This window comes from Nicotiana tomentosiformis, chromosome 6 (assembly GCF_000390325.3).
Source record: "Nicotiana tomentosiformis chromosome 6, ASM39032v3, whole genome shotgun sequence".
Classification (NCBI taxonomy): Eukaryota; Viridiplantae; Streptophyta; class Magnoliopsida; order Solanales; family Solanaceae; genus Nicotiana; species Nicotiana tomentosiformis.
In genome coordinates this window covers 69,512,990-69,529,547 of record NC_090817.1, presented here as the reverse complement: position 1 = coordinate 69,529,547, position 16,558 = coordinate 69,512,990, and the positions used below count along the sequence as shown (strand labels likewise).

General features: G+C 34.6%; 1 protein-coding gene across 1 annotated transcript; it reads left to right on the top strand.

The window, feature by feature from the left end:
- The first annotated feature begins 5,951 nt into the window (after positions 1-5,951).
- LOC104116339 (phytochrome-associated serine/threonine-protein phosphatase-like) lies at positions 5,952-13,812 on the top strand. Its single transcript, XM_009627174.4, has 10 exons — positions 5,952-6,415; positions 9,250-9,396; positions 9,514-9,581; positions 10,172-10,229; positions 11,159-11,269; positions 11,356-11,406; positions 11,978-12,121; positions 12,195-12,290; positions 12,394-12,465; positions 13,405-13,812. The coding sequence occupies exons 1-10, from the start codon at positions 6,335-6,337 to the stop codon at positions 13,486-13,488; spliced, it is 912 nt and encodes a 303-aa protein (XP_009625469.1). The 5' UTR covers positions 5,952-6,334; the 3' UTR covers positions 13,489-13,812.
- The last annotated feature ends 2,746 nt before the right edge of the window (positions 13,813-16,558 follow it).

The following is a 16,558-nucleotide window of genomic DNA, read 5'->3' as shown; positions in this document are numbered from 1 at the left end:
GACGGGCTTTGGTTTGAGGTGGTAAAGAGGCTTTGGAGCCGGTTATGGAACTTCGAAGCGAGGTAAGTCTCATGTCTAACCTTGTGAGGGGGAAACTACCCCCTAGGTGATATTTATTATTATGTGCAACTAGTTGTGGGTGCTACGTACGCTTGAGGTGACGAGAGTCTGTACGTAGCTACAACATGTTATGTCCGGGCAGACTTATGATCTTATCATGTAATATTTGAATTATTTGAACCCATTCTGCTGGCTTGATTAATTGAAGTTATAATTGAAATTGATTTAGAAGTAAATATATGTACACTTGCCAAGCCTTAACACTTCGAGTTGTAGGCGAGTTATTTGAGAAATGGTAAGAGTTATATTTTTTTTATGCTCATATGTTATATTGTAAAAACGTGTCCCGTAATTCGGTGACTTCCTCCCTTTTCTTGTGGAGCAGGCCGAACGCCTCGGCAGTATATAAATGCATCTATGGATCGTGCCACACATCCCTCGACAATGTACACGTAATTCTGGATCTGGCCGAACGACCTCAGCGGAATCGTGTGTTATATCGCTAGTAGTCTCAATGTTCACAAGACAAACCTTTCACTAATGTCCGGCATTTTATATGGTATTCCTTATTTATTTGAAAATGACACTTGACATTTTTCTGAGTTGTTAAGGTAGAATACAAGGTTTAGAAATTCATGCTTTAAAAGAAGTAATTGGAAGATTATGTAACTTACAGATTTATCCCATCATTGTTGTATGCTTCATATCAGCTCACGTTCTATTATATTATTTTATTGGACCTTTAGTAAGTGTTGATGTCGACCCCTTGTTACTACTTCTCTGGGATTAGGCTAGATACTTACTGGGTACGCGTTGATTTACGTACTCATGCTGCACTTCTGCACTAAATGTGCAAGATCTGACAGGTTCATTTGATGATCACCTTAGTGCGTAGGCACACCTATTGAGGAGACTTCATGTGAGTTGCATTCCAGGCTACGCACCGCAGTCCACCGAGTCTCCATTGTACTAATTATTTTATTTTGTCTTATTACATCCGGGACAATTGTTGTATTATTATTGTACTCTTTAGAAAAAATGCTCATGTACTTGTGACACCGGGTTTTGAGGGTTTCTACGGGTTGTTCGTTGATGTAGTTGTGTAAATATTATCACTTAAAATGAAAATCTATTTCATACGATTTAATTACGGAAAATTTTGATTTCAATTACTAAAATAGGTAAGTAAGTTGATAGATCATCGTTGGCTTGCCTGACGGTGGTGTTAGACGCCATCACGACCTTTAGCGGATTTTGGGTCGTGACAGATTTTTTGAGATTTTTTATTCTAATTTTTATTAGCTTCTAGTATTGCATCATAAAGTATTTTTAGCTTGTCATTTTGTTAGCTTAAATTATCATATGTTATTACATTTTTTACTTGCACAAGTTTAATTTTTCAGAGGTTTATTATAGTAAAAATAAAATTCACTATTAAAGGACCTTGAAGCTTGAAATGCATAAATTGGTTTGTTAAGGTTGTAGTTATTTCGATCCAATTATAACTAGGGTGGGTTTAAATATTGATTTGAGGTTTTGGCTAAAATTTGAGTTAATTAGATTATGTGACAACTGATATTATTTCAGTTTAATAATTAAATTAAAAAAATCTTTTTTATACCCTTTTCGTACAACTGTATACCCTGTTGGTATAGCTATATACTATACTGGTATCATATGTTAGTTGGAACATTTTTTGGTTGTATTAGCTACATGTAATTGGTACACTATTTGATTTTTCTTTAGTAATAGTAGAATAGTACAATATCTTGAATTTTTTAAAAATTTTTTTATGCATGTGTATTATGTAATCATTTTGATTTTTTCTTTATGTGTTTATTTTATATAATCGTATTATAGTACAATATCTTGAAATACATTATTATATTAATATGTAGTACACTATCTTTTGATTTTTTTTTTCTTTATGCATGTGTATTATGTAATAGTAGTATAGTCATATATAATTGTTTGGAATTAATTAGTAGAATTATATACCCTATTGGTATAGTTATATGTCATATTGTTATCATATGGTAGTTAGAACTTTTTTTTGGTTGTTTTAGCTGCATTTTTAAGTGAATTCTATTCTGATATGATTTATATGATCATGTTTTGCTGTGTTGGATTTTCTTGTACCTATGGACAAGATTTTATGTATTATGTAATAGTATTTATAGTTATATGCAGTTGTTGGAACGATCTCATACAATTATATACCTTATTAGTATAGTTATATACTATATTGGTATCATGTGCTAGTTGAATCCTTTTTTGGTTGTATTAGCTCCATTTAATTGGTACACTATTTGATTTTCTTTTAATAATAGTAATATAGTACAATATCTTGAAATACTTTATCATATTAATATGTGGTACACAATTTTTTTATTTTTCTATTTATGCATGTGTGTTATGTAATAGTAGTATAGTCATATAGTTGCCGGGAATTAACCAGTAAAACTGTATACCATGTTGGTATAGTTATATGCCATATTGGTATCATATGGTAGTTGGAGCATTTTTTTGGTTATTTTAGCTGTATTTTTTAGTGAATTCTATTCTACAATTATTTATGTGAACATGATTTGCAGTGCTGGATTTTTTTGTGCGATGGACATAGATTATATGTATTATGTAATAGTTTTTATAGTTATAGACAATTGTTGGAACGACCCCATATAACTATATGCCCTGTTAGTATAGTTATATACTATATTGGTATAGTTATAGGTCATATTGGTATCATATGGTAGTTGGAACATTTTTTTATTTATTTTAGCTGCATTTTTAAGAGAATTCTATTATGAAATTATTTATATGAACATGTTTTGCAGTGTTGGGATTTCCTTGTGCCGATAGACATAGATTACAAACCAAAGATAGATTGGATACCAACTGTAACGTCATTCGTAAGTTGAAAGAGAAGTTAACAACGAAGCAATTTCGGATGTTTAGGAAAATATGATTTGGATATTTTTTGGATCTGCCACAAGTCATTGTGCAGATTCGAGTTATAAACCATTTACTTACTAGGGAAGTACATCATGAGGTGAAAGATGAGATGCGATTTGTAGTGAGCGGTTCTAGGTTGCGTTTTGATTTGGGTGAATTTGCACTCGTTACTAAGATGAAATGTAAGGGTGATACAAGTATAGAGAGCCCATCAGAGAATAGGCTGATTTCAAAATATTTTGGGACTTCATGTGTGACATGGACCCAATTAGTAGATTGTTTTATGAAGAGGAAATGGGAGTCAGATGATGATGCAGTGAAGATAGTAGTTCTTTATTTTGTGAACACCTTCTTAACTTCTATAATGAAAACAACGATTATTTCACGGTCTTACATTGACTTGGTTGACTGCAGTGATTTTAATAAATATCCTTGGAGTCATGTTCCAACAAGTTTCAATATAAGCTTTCTTTTTATAGGCTCGGTAGCTCCCGTTGGCTTTGCAAATTTGGTTGTATGAATGCTGCCCAAGTTTGGATGGTCGCTTTGCTGATCATATTGGAAACAAACTTCCACGAATTCTGAATTGAGTATTCAAAGATCATATACGGAATGAGCAAGTTACTTTGTGAATATTTAGCTTGCAATGTGAGCATGTAATTTTCTCATACTTTTATTGTATCCTTTAATATTTTGGTACAGTAGTATAGTCGCAGATAGTTGTAACAATATCCTAGAGCAATCATATACTCTGTTGGTATATATGTATACCATATTGGTATCATATGGTACTAAAAATATTTTTTGCTACTTATACTTTTATTGCATTTTCCAATATTTTATTATCATTTCTTTCTAACTAGTATATATGGAGATTTGGTGGCTGAAGATTGTATTTTCTTGCTCCATAACTGATTGTGTTATTGCTAATGGTAGAGTGTGTACTGATATTTGTAGGGAAGGAGATCAAGGTTTGCATGGCAATAACATGTTGATTCTTAGAATCTGAGTATGTAATTTATGGTGCTCAGCAGCAGTCAGTATGATATTCAAAGAATTAGATCAAGTGACAACTGATATTATTTCAGTTTAATAATTGAATTTTAAAAAATGAGAAAAAAGACAAAAAGGTATATTATACTAGTTATATTTAAAAAAAAAGGTGAACAAATATTTACTATATCGGTTATCTTTTCTTATTGTATAAAAAAGAAGAAGAATAAAAAATAGTAAAAACAATAAATGAAATTAGATTAGGAAGAGAAAAAGAATATAAAAAAGGAGTTAAATAAAATTAGAAAGGAACAAGAAATAAAAAAACAAACAAAAGCAAAACAAAAGGAGCCAAAATTGAGTGTGAAATTAAATTATGATAAAAATAATAATAATATGATTTGGACCAAAATAAATAAACAAAAAAAGGAAAAAAAGAAAAAAGAGAGAAGAAAACGAGAAAAAAGAAAAAGAGAAAAGAAGGAAAAAAAAAGAAACTGAGAAATAAAAAAGAAAAGGAGAAAAAAGAGTAAGCTACCCCCAAAAGCTACAATAGATAGGAAAGGTAATTAGTTTGATGGGTAAAAAAATAAATGGGTAGGTAAGAGTAAATAGTTCTATTTTGTGGGTAATTATGTCGTTCACCCTATTATCATATCGAATATATATTCATCATATTAATAGTCCTCGTTTGCACACAAAATAATGTAATTAGCACACATCAACTTTTTTAATAGTGTTTAGGCACTTTGAAATTTTTCGGGGTACTACAAAAAATGTATTACATATTTGATTAAATTTTATTTAATTAAATTATTAATATTTAGTACTTTGAAGTTAAACCATATTTTTGGATATTAAGTCTTTTTTGTAGTAACTCCAAACATTTAATTAAGAATTTACAATCGAATAAGCTTTACTTATATAATTTTTTTTTACTTGAATTGATAAAGTAACTATAACCCTTAATCTAATTCATACGCAAAGAAGAAAACTGAAAATTCAAATTCGATCCCTATGATCAAGATCTAATGATCTGAATTGATACCAATACGAAATGTGCCTCGTTAATAAAATTGACCTTAACTTACTGATACCTCCGAAAATTTGTTGGTGAAATTTTTTATTGAAATAAAAATACAAAGGCCGACATTGTTAAAGCAAGGATCTGGTCTTTGTTATGATGCTATTACAGGATATCATCCGATAACTATCAGTTTGGTGTAGGCATTTTAAGTTTAATAGGGATATATCCAAGTTTTGTAAGAGTATCGAACATTAAGAATCTATAGCTATTTTAATAGTACAATTTATTGCTGCTCGCTGATGTCGTTTATTATTGAACTATATGTATGGTGGTGGTGGGAGAGAATAAGTACTAGCTTATGACGTGTTTGCAACGAATACATATATATGTGAATTTACTAATTTTTTTAATAAATATTAAATTTTAAACTCATAATTTTAAAAATATAATAAATTCAATAGTAACAATTTTAAGGTTACACTCATTAAATTAAAATTTTGGGTAATTTAGTTTATAGGGATCGACTTTTGGCAATATGCTTCGACACGGTTCATGTACTCCAGGTTTACCGATTAAGTCTAATAATAAGGCATCAAGGAAATTTCATGGGGCAAGAATTCTTCCTATATAAAATTAGCTAAATAGGATAGGTCATTATTTCCTTTATAAAATTAGCTAAATAGGATAGGTTAATATTAATAACTCTTGCACCTTTTCTTTAATTTTTTATTCTTATAGAGCATTTTTATTAAAGTTTATGTTATTTCTTAACCACAAGTACAATAACAACAACAATAACCCAGTATAATTCACTAGTGGAGTTTGAGAAGGTAGTTTGTATGCAAACCTTATCTCTACCCTATCCTAGGATAGAAAAGCTATTTTCGATATAACCTCGGCTCCAATTCCCCAATGTACTCTCGGGTCTTTGGGTGTTTGGGTTGACTCGAACTCACAAATTATTTGGAGCGAAGGGAAGGGTGGTTAACACCGTAGCAACACTGGCACTCGTGGGGAATGAAAGGGCAAAATAGTCCCATCAATTTTTGGCCGAAATAGTACGTAAAGTCTCACTTCGCCAGGGTTTCAAAATTCATTGCATCTGAAGAAATCAGCTCCCCTGTTTTCTTCGTTGGGTTTTGCAGGTTCTGATTGAGCCACGATTCCTCCGGCCTCGTTTAATCGCGAACATCAGCTGAGTCAATCGACATTACATTCCAGAAATATCTGTACATTTACACAGCAAAGACACCTAATTGCAAGTACGAAGGGCAGAGCAGTAGATTTAGAAGAGGGACGATGGATTTGGACCAGTGGATACCGAAGGTTAAAGAGGGACAGCATCTGGCTGAGGACGAGCTTCAGCTCCTCTGTGAATACGTATGTTTTGTAATATTCATTTTTTTCTTATATAAAACTATCACATCTAGCAACTACTTTCCAGTATTGGAATGGAATTAGTCCGAATAGAGCTCAATATATGTAGAAGATTCATATAGTTGACATGTTGATTAATTGATTGATTGACACATGTTTAACAAGTTGTGTAATGATTAGGGTTTTTATCCTAGTAAGAATAAAAGTTATGTCGATCTAGCCATTTGATTCATTACTCGAAGCTAAAACAGTAAGTTTTTGTTGGGATTTAGCTTGTAGATATCGTTGATTTGTTATTTTTGTTAGGTTTGTCTGGAAAGGGGAAAAGTTAATGGAGATAATAGTTTATTTTACTGTGCTTTGCGTCTTATTCTTTGCTCGTTTCAATCCCATTTTTCTTGAGGAAGCTAATGATACTTTTTAAGGTGTACCCCTATTGGTTTTGTGGAGCTGGAACTTGATTAATGAGTGTTGTTCCTGGTCTGGGGAACTTTTCATTTAAATGCTATTCAGAAGAGTATCTAACAGCTGCTCTTATGTCTTGTATGCCCCTCTAATGATTTAGAGCCCGGTTGGGATAGCTGTATTAAAGTAACTTTTAAGCACTTAATGCTGCAAAGCACATTTTAAGTGCTGGAGCTAAAGTGCTGAAATTGAAAATGAGCAGTTGATGTGTTTGGTAATGAGTGAACACTTTTTATGTTAAAATGATTGAAATGCCCTTAAAGTTAGTAATACTAAAAAGGAGCTTGTTATCACACCATTTACCTCCAATATATTTGTTTTTGCTGAAGGTATATAGCCTAAATGTTCATGACCTTCACTCCTCTGTTATAATTGTCGTACAGTTTTTGTCGCTGAGATGTTCTCCAGTTCGAATTGTGTTGGAACATACTGAATCAGTCTATTAACAATTAATTGAACATTATTAGTTCATAGCAAGGTTTTTGTTTTTCTGTTGAGATTGTGATTGGCGCGGGGTTTTCTGGGAAGCGTCACAGATGAAGGAAAAGAAAGAGAGTGAAATTAGGGCTTTTGGTGTAGTGGAGTGTATTTTGGGGATTATAAGCAAATGTAAGGGATAACAGAGTAAAATACTCCGTCAAACCGAGAGGGCTTTTCAGCTGAAAAGCAATAACTTGGAGGTGCCCAACTTATTACTTTTGGCTTAAAAGCCTTTGGTTTAAAATCACTTTTGATGTTCATCAGACACCAAAATAACTCAAAGGTGCTTAAAGCTCTTATGTTTACCATGTAAGGGGTTCCTATTTGTTTCCCCCACTAATTTTAAAAGAGCAAAGCTTCATTAACCTTGTAAGAGACTAAGAGTTGGTAAAGATTCTTGGTAAAAACTTCATTTTGGCTTGACATTGCCCATCTTTTGCATACTTCAGGGAATTTAATCAAATTCAGGTGTTCATAAACGTGGGTGGTTAATAATAGTGGTAAAGGTGGTATTCAGAAGGAAAAACTTTCACAGACACAAATATGTGTACAAAATATGCCAGAAAATGTGCTTTTAAAGCATAAACTTGTAATAGAAATCCATTATGACTCACCATAACATTGGCTTATGGCTGAGCTCTCACCTCTTCTTTCTTATTTTTTAAAAGGTTACCAACAAAACAAAGAAATCACTTTCATGAAAATAATTTAATGTACTAGAAATAGTCTAAACTCTATTAATCATATAAAAAGCGTAGGTAGGGCATAGCATGTAATATAGAGCAATATTGAATAGGACAGCTCGGTGAGTGAAAATAATCGGCTATGAAGGATAAAAATATGACTGCAGGGAGGACAAAGCAAGAAAAAAAAAAGAATAAGAGGAGAAATTAATTATAGCAAATTACCATCTTTATTGTGCCTTCCGCCTTTTGTCTTTTTCCTCAGCTAGATTATGGCATATAGCTTATAAATTTTGGTTTCGCACAAGTATGGGTTGTATCTCTTCGTTTCAAGTAGTTGCTGCTGACAAAGATTATTGCAACCTGAGATGTTTAAATATCATAGCTATTAGTAAAGATTCGTAGCCCCTAGTCATGCTTCCATGTCATCCATTAGCCTAAATTAACATAATGTGGGAATGCTTGTTCATCCTCCCACATATAATTTGAGCTTATGACTATTGGGTTCAACACTGGCCTGGCCAAGACAAGAGCTGTGCTGAAGATTTACAGATCAATAGAGTGCTTCTGAGATTGGAGGATGTGGAAATATAGGGGAGTGATTTGCTTTTATTTTTTTTGTGGATGTTTTGCAAGTTTGAGTCTTTATTGAATTTGATTATGTGGTTTTATTCATGAAGGTAAGTTTCTTCTTACAACATGTCATGATTGTCTTATCTAAATCGTTTGACTTCTTGTGTTAATTATCAGTCCAACATTAAACGAGCTTGTTTTTTGGGTATGCGTGATAGAGAGTCAAAAAATAAGAGGATGACAGATTACACAAAGAAGTGGAGTTGTCTGTTTTGGATATGCGTGATAGAGAGTCAAAAATAAAAAGTAAAAGGATGACTATCTGAAGTATGGTGCATTACACCAAAAAGTGAAGTTCTAAATTGCTTTTTCTATAGACATTGTTGAGAGAAGTGTTTTATTGCATGTGAATAAGATGCTCCTGGTGCATTAGTTTGGTATCTTCTTCCTCGACACCAGTCACATTGGTGATTATTATAGGAGTTATCGATTGTAGTAGGCGGATATTATGGTTCATCTTTTCAGCATTCGATCAATAATGTTTACTGGCTTGCATTTCAGCATCACATTTAATTTCATTTGAGAGCATACTATGATGCTTCATTTGTGTCTTAGACATGTGGCACTTTTTCACAGGTTAAGGATATCCTGATTGAGGAATCAAATGTGCAGCCTGTTAATAGTCCAGTTACCGTCTGTGGGGACATACATGGCCAGTTTCATGATCTAATGAAACTTTTCCACACTGGAGGTCACGTGCCAGAGACAAATTACATCTTTATGGTAAACTTCATTGTTTATTCCTATCGCAGAGATGGACTTTATGGATTATCTTGTCAAAAACTTATGCCACGACTCTAGTTCAATCATTCTGTTGTAAAATCTCTCATCTTTGGGCAGGGAGATTTTGTTGATCGTGGATACAATAGTCTCGAAGTTTTCACGATTTTGTTGCTCCTTAAAGCAAGGTATGATATGAAAATGTGAATAGAAATCTGTTTATCAGTGTCTACTTCTTAAAAAGGGTTTTATTTCTTGTCCAAAAGTACATTGGTTGCCAGTTTCTTTGGCAGCCGTCAATAAGTTATTTACATGCACATCATATTCCCTTAAAAAGCTCAATTTGATTAAAAAAGACAAGATTCTGTTGCTGTATCAGAATGAAGCATTGGCTTGTCATAATTGCTAATTGCCTTGTGAACTTCGTGATAAGGACAAATATACTTTAATAACCATTGTGTTTAACTTTTCGATTGGATTACCATGAGTAACTTTTTGCTAAATCAATTTTGATGCTCTTGGGATTTAGGAAGCATTGGGCTTCCATAATATTTCATGCTTTTGCTTATATTTTATGATGGTTCCCCTTCTGTCTTTCCACCATACCTAATATTGTCACCTCCTGCTACAATTCCCTCATATTATCTTCTCCGCTTCAGTTGAACAAATGTGGATTTCGTACATTAGTGGTAGTTTTTTATTTTCCTGCTAGTCTGTTGAAAGATGGTAGAGAATTGATTCTTGTTTGTTTATTTTTTGTGGTTTTCTTTGCTCCCAGATATCCTGCCAACATTACTCTTTTACGTGGGAATCACGAGAGCAGGCAACTAACTCAGGTAGTAAATGTTATGCTTAAATTCATAAATAATAGCTACTTAGGAAGCTTGTGTGGTCGATGCAAGTATCATAGTGGGATTCTTTAATTTACCAATTAGTTTGAAGAGACTCATTCTTGCCCCCCCCCCCCCCCCATGACAGCAGGCAACTAACTCAGGTAGTAAATGTTATGCTTAAATTCATAAATAATAGCTACTTAGGAAGCTTGTGTGGTCGATGCAGGTATCATAGTGGGATTCTTTAATTTACCAATTAGTTTGAAGAGACTTGCCTTCCTCCCCCCCCCCCCCCAAAATCCCCAAAAAAAAAAAAAAAAAAATTATACTTTTCCTTCTTGATGAAGCAATTGGTCTGTCATTGTGATGTTTTAACAATAATGTGCGAATCTAAAGCTGACAATTATGGCTCCCAGGCTTTTGCTATGTTCTTCTAATGATTACTTGTCACTGCATTGTGTGCTCATTGTAGTATACTGAAATTTAGCCTTGAGATATCAGTAAGGTGACTCATGATGACTGTGTTGCAAAGAGCTAACTGTAGTAGCATTTGAGCTTGGTGCAGCTAATGTCGATGTATTCGGGAGGGAGCTTACTTTATAAGTTTGCTCCTATAGAGTAAAAAGATTTCTCCCATCTCGTCCTTTCAGCTATTTGTCTGATTAAAGGGGGCTTCAAGTGGATTATAACTATTTGCATGGATAGCGTTTTGAATATATAACCTGAGTTCTGATTCGTAGCCTATTTATTATTTTTATTGCTGTTGCTGCTGCTCTTATTTTCTGTTGATACCTATGGCTTTGTTTCGTTCACACTTTGATTTCTTTGAAGATTTGCTCCTTATAGGAAGGATCTATGCCTCTTATGTAAAGGAAGAGTGCCTCCTAGACATGGTATTTTCTGATCTATATATTGTACCTGTTTTTTAATAGGTTTATGGATTCTACGATGAATGCCAAAGGAAGTATGGAAATGCGAATGCTTGGCGGTATTGCACTGATGTATTTGACTATCTCACTCTCTCGGCAATTATAGATGGAACAGTATGTTCTGGTACTCTTCACAAGACAGTAATTGCTTGCCATTTTTTTTTTACATCCTATCAATGCGTCCGTTTCTTGTGTTGCAGGTACTATGTGTCCATGGTGGACTTTCTCCTGATGTTAGAACTATTGATCAGGTTGGTTACTTGAATGTTGATGCGTTTAGGGTTTTACCATAACAGGTGTCGCATTCTGTAAGTGTACAGATGTGATAAATCTTCACTTGATGACAAAGAAATCGAGAAACTATTCTGCCTCTGAATCTGGCTCAGATCCCTCTCATATATGTGAGAAAAAAATGTGAACAAAGACAAAAAAATGCTGAAAGTCTGGCAAGTTCAGATCATCAGTCTGTGTGTCAACTTCAATATCCGACAATTCAACTGCATAACAACCGTTTATATGCGATTCGAGATTCTATGACTTTCATCTTAGTCTTTTACCAATGTGGTACTCAAGTATTCCCTTTTTTACTGCAAGGAAATCCTTGTTTACTTGTCGACAGGATTATTAGCTTCTATTCTTATCTGTTCTATCCTCATATTGTTTTTCAATTATATTACCTTTAGCTTGAAGTCACTATTTGGATCACAGAGAGCTGATGCTGCTTCTCAGTTATCCACCAAGTTTCAAAGGTTGAAACAACGGATTTCTCGGTTACCAAAAAAGGAAGAGCTAATGTTGCTTCTTTTTGTTTATGACATACAGATCAGGGTCATTGAACGCAATTGTGAAATTCCTCACGAAGGGCCTTTTTGCGATCTTATGTGGAGTGACCCTGAAGATATTGAAACATGGGCAGTAAGTCCTCGAGGAGCAGGTTGGCTGTTTGGATCCAGGGTTACCTCTGAGGTATGTGGGGTTAAAGATGTTAGCTATTGCTGTAATTCATCTTCTAACTATACGGTCATGCCATGTTTTGCAGTTTAATCACATCAATAAGTTAGATCTAGTTTGCCGGGCTCATCAACTTGTCCAGGAGGGTCTGAAGTACATGTTCCAGGATAAAGGACTCGTTACAGTGAGTACCAAATAACATATTTTTTCTTGCGTGTTGAGCAGGACATTCATTAAAACGTGGACGAGTATATATTTAGTGTCACTGTTTCTTTTGTATTATGAAGGTTTGGTCTGCTCCCAATTACTGTTACCGCTGTGGAAATGTTGCTTCAATATTGAGCTTCAATGAGAATATGGTACGGTTGCTCTCTTTTTCATGCTTATTCAACTTCTAGTTAGCCTTTTCTGAAATAAAGGGATTACCTAGCAAGGCCCTTGATTGTATATTTTGGTGGTCATTGTACTTCCAAGGTTAATACCTATTTAATTTATGATGTTAATTGATCTTGCACAATCCTACTTAATCAAAATGGTGTGTAGTGGTATACAAGTATAGTTTGTGCTACAATAGGTTAAATTGAAGTTTGCCTATCATATCACAGAAGTGCATTCATCTCTAGGACATCATCGCTAATTTTGTATCTTATGAGAAACTTATAAATGGAAGGTAGCAAGAAATTGTTAAGTCACGATTGAGACCCTCTAAAGCAGCACGCAATGATTTAGGGGAAGTATCACCTTTCCAGTATAAAAGGTAGGGAAATTTGATGTGAGATACTGATGTTGACCATTTCTTCTGTAGCTCCTTGTGGAACTGCTTTGTTGCAGTCGCTTGGTGAATTGAATTAGATGTAGAATTTTTTTATAAGATTGGCCTATGCTATGCACTACAAATAGAGACAGACTAATCACTGGAACAATGCTTGCATACACTTCATAGAAGAGTTGATGGTCTATATTCAATGAGCAAGGTATTGGGATACAGAGAAAATTTTCTAGTGCTGAGCAGGGAGTGGAACTGCATAGTTGTATCGGGATAGCTATGAGGTTGGGAAAGGTGAAGAAAATATGGAGTGTTTTAGGCAGCTGTGCAGAGCCTTCTCCCTGACACTTGTTCTATTTTGGAACTTGTAGTGTTAGCTTTGCATTTCTTTGTATCTGTTTGGTATTTATGTCCTTTATAATGTGTTTCATTTCCCTCCCCTTTTCCGGTGACATTTTTAATATGGAATTTTAGCTCACTTGCTGTGTTTCATAGAGTCTTTCTTGTTCTTACTTTGGTTATGTTTTATCAGGAGAGAGAGGTGAAGTTCTTCACTGAAACTGAAGAAAACAACCAGATGAGAGGACCCAGGACAGGAGTACCTTATTTCTTATGAGGGGGTACTTGCCTTCTTGATTGACATTATTTCTGCACTCAGTGCTGTCCCTTATTAGAGGGAAATTGAAGCGGTAACCGTCTACTTGGAGGGAACCTAATTGCTGTGTGGGATGCTGCTCTCACGCGATGACGATACACATCCTAGCTTGCTGGGTTGATCCTGCTTTTGAATAGTTTGTGCTATGTATCTAGGACGGCCTTTAATGTTTCCCCCTGTTCCATAATTATTCTTACCTGTGTCATATATTGAATTCTACCTCAAATCAGATTACAAGATCTTAGAGTTCTTTTTGCAATGCTAGAGAATTTTCTTTTCCTGTCAGTCTTAAGTTGAATGGGTCCATTTACATGCAAAAGGTTAAAGCTGATTATTAGGAGTTAGTGCACTTTAGGGCTAATAAATCTGATGTTTTATCAAGTTGTGAAGCATGGTAGTTGCAGCAGCTTAGGATTTCAAGAATCAAGAGATAGATTGTTGCTTCCCAGATGGGGCTTAGTTTTTTCCACTAGATATATTAACAGCTTGCAGCTTCAGTGTATCAAATTCCTTGTAGTTGCTGTTTGTGCAGCAAATTTTCACCATTGTTTAACATCGTAATTACTGTTGGTCATAATATTTCGAATGCTCCTTATTTCCAACTTCATCCTCAGAAGCAAGGAGACCATAAGAAATTTCTTGTTTCATTGATATGAATTTACCATGTAACAGTACGAGTAAGAGTTTAGGTGCTTATTTCTTGCTGGTTTGAGTAAACTTTTGCCTTTCCCGTTGGTTGTCATGTGCGTTTTTTTCTTTTAACCTTCTCTATTTGCCTTTGATATGATGATGCTGAAATACTGTAAACTAGCAAGACCGCCTTAACTGGGGAAACGGAATTTAAATAAAGAACTAGACGTAGAAGTTCGTTATAACTAGGTATATATATATGTACACTGGTCAAAGTTTTATCGTGTACAAGTAGAATTCCCTACAAAATAGTTGCATATTGAGGACATACCTGGGATAGTGACTGTGTCGCGTGGGTGAGTTGCGACGAATTTTGGTGGGTTAAACGGATTGAGCCAATAAGTGTTTCCTAACTTATCAGTCCAAAAGTTTAGTTGGGTTGATAATTGATATGCATTGTGTTAAAGATGAATTTTTTTCTATTCAAATTGTAATATGTTATGTTTATCCTTTTTCTCAAACGTGACGAAACTTGTCCAACTTGACCTATTAAAAATTTAACACTTTTAACGTTTTCTCCTTTGTTGGCTGTGATGTTCTATACTAAAATAGGATTATGTTTTCAATCAATGACGGCAAGTAACTGATGAATATGATTTTTAGAGCGAGTAGAGTGTATTTAAGTTTAAGCCTCTAAACAGATATTCGTTCTCTAGAAAGACTGTTGAAAAATTGTTGGAATTAGATCTGGTTCAATGGTAAAAATTTAGCTACACCGAATGCTGACATTAGATTATATTAACTATTAGATTATATTAACTATCATGGTTAAGTGATTTAGTAAAATAAATATGCAATAATTAACTATGATGTATAGGGTAAAATCGGTTCATATTAAATGCTGGAATGACAGAATGACACGTGGAATCGGGGGGGACAGACGGAAGGTGAAGCGAGTGGAAACCAAGACCGAGGACAATAGCTTCGGTTGACACCGGGTAGATCCCGAAGGAAACATTATCCACGAGAGCAAACGAATATTTATCACCAGATGACATTCAATGAAGAATATTCCTCAGTATTAAATACGCAACCGTTACAGAGAATTTTGGCATTCATGACCTGCCGTTACATATTCATCAATGACCTTCAATATTGTCATTTAAGAGGGGCTTGATCCTAGAACCTTGTTCCCTAGGTATATCTATAAATAGTGGCTTCAACAACCATTGTAGGAGACGAACAATTCTGACGAACTTATACTACACACTATTCCGAGCAAAATAATACTTTATTTTCTATTCAACGTTATTCTTATTGCTGCCTTCGGAAGCCTTGCTCCCGGAACCAAGATATCTGCTATTTAATCTCGATTTCAACGCTAAATCTTGTATTTTATTTAATTTATTTATCATTTTTGGGATCAAATCGATTCGTTTGTCTATAAACCACGCTATAAATTTAACTGTACCGTTTTACGGGTAAATAGCTTGGCGCCCACCGTGGGGCTTAGACAACTGCGTAATGACGAGCGCAAAACACCACTTAAATTATGCTCGCTAGTCAAAGATAGTATAGTATAATATCGTATCAACAGGGATTGGAGTTAAATAGTATTATCGTAGTTTCTAGTTTCTAGTTAAATTCTTAAGCGACCGGGCTAAGAATAATTACGGTCGTAACCGGGATAACGCAGAGCCCTCGAAGGCAGTGGAAGACCCTCCCCGACTAACCATCAATATGATTTTTTGGGGGAACTAGATCAACGGTGTAACCTTTTCGGCAACAAAAAAGACAAAGGTATCAATGACTCATAGCTATCGCTGGCATGTGGGCCAGGCCCGGACCTAAGTGAGCTTCGTGGGCTGGTCCTAAGTGGGCTCGATCCCAACTTAAACAGGTTTCGCGGGCCCGGACTTTGCGGGCTTTTTGTAGGAATCAGCCCGGGACTGGGCCCACAAACTAATGATCCCGGTCTAAGTGGGTTGGTCCTGGGCCCAAGTGGGCCTAAGTGAGCCCAACAGATACTTTTTATTTTTTAAAAGTTTTTATAAAAGTTAGAAAAAAATGGTAATAAAAATATCTAAGGCAATTCCTTGTAAATTATATTATAGAATTATGACCTAAATTTTTTAATTCAAATTTAAAGACAAAAATATTATAAAGCGATATTCAAAGCAATGCGTTATAATTTTATTATAACATTAAACAAATATGGCAATATCTTTCTTAGTCTTCCTCCCCCCTATGGAACGAGCACAACAAGATGCTAATACCACCATTAAGAAGAAAAAGAAACTAATCAAGATGTGCCAAAATACAAGTTACATATTAATTTTTGTTCATACAAGTTACATGGTATCTCTTACAAATTTCATAAATCCTTCAAGGTCCGGAGGAA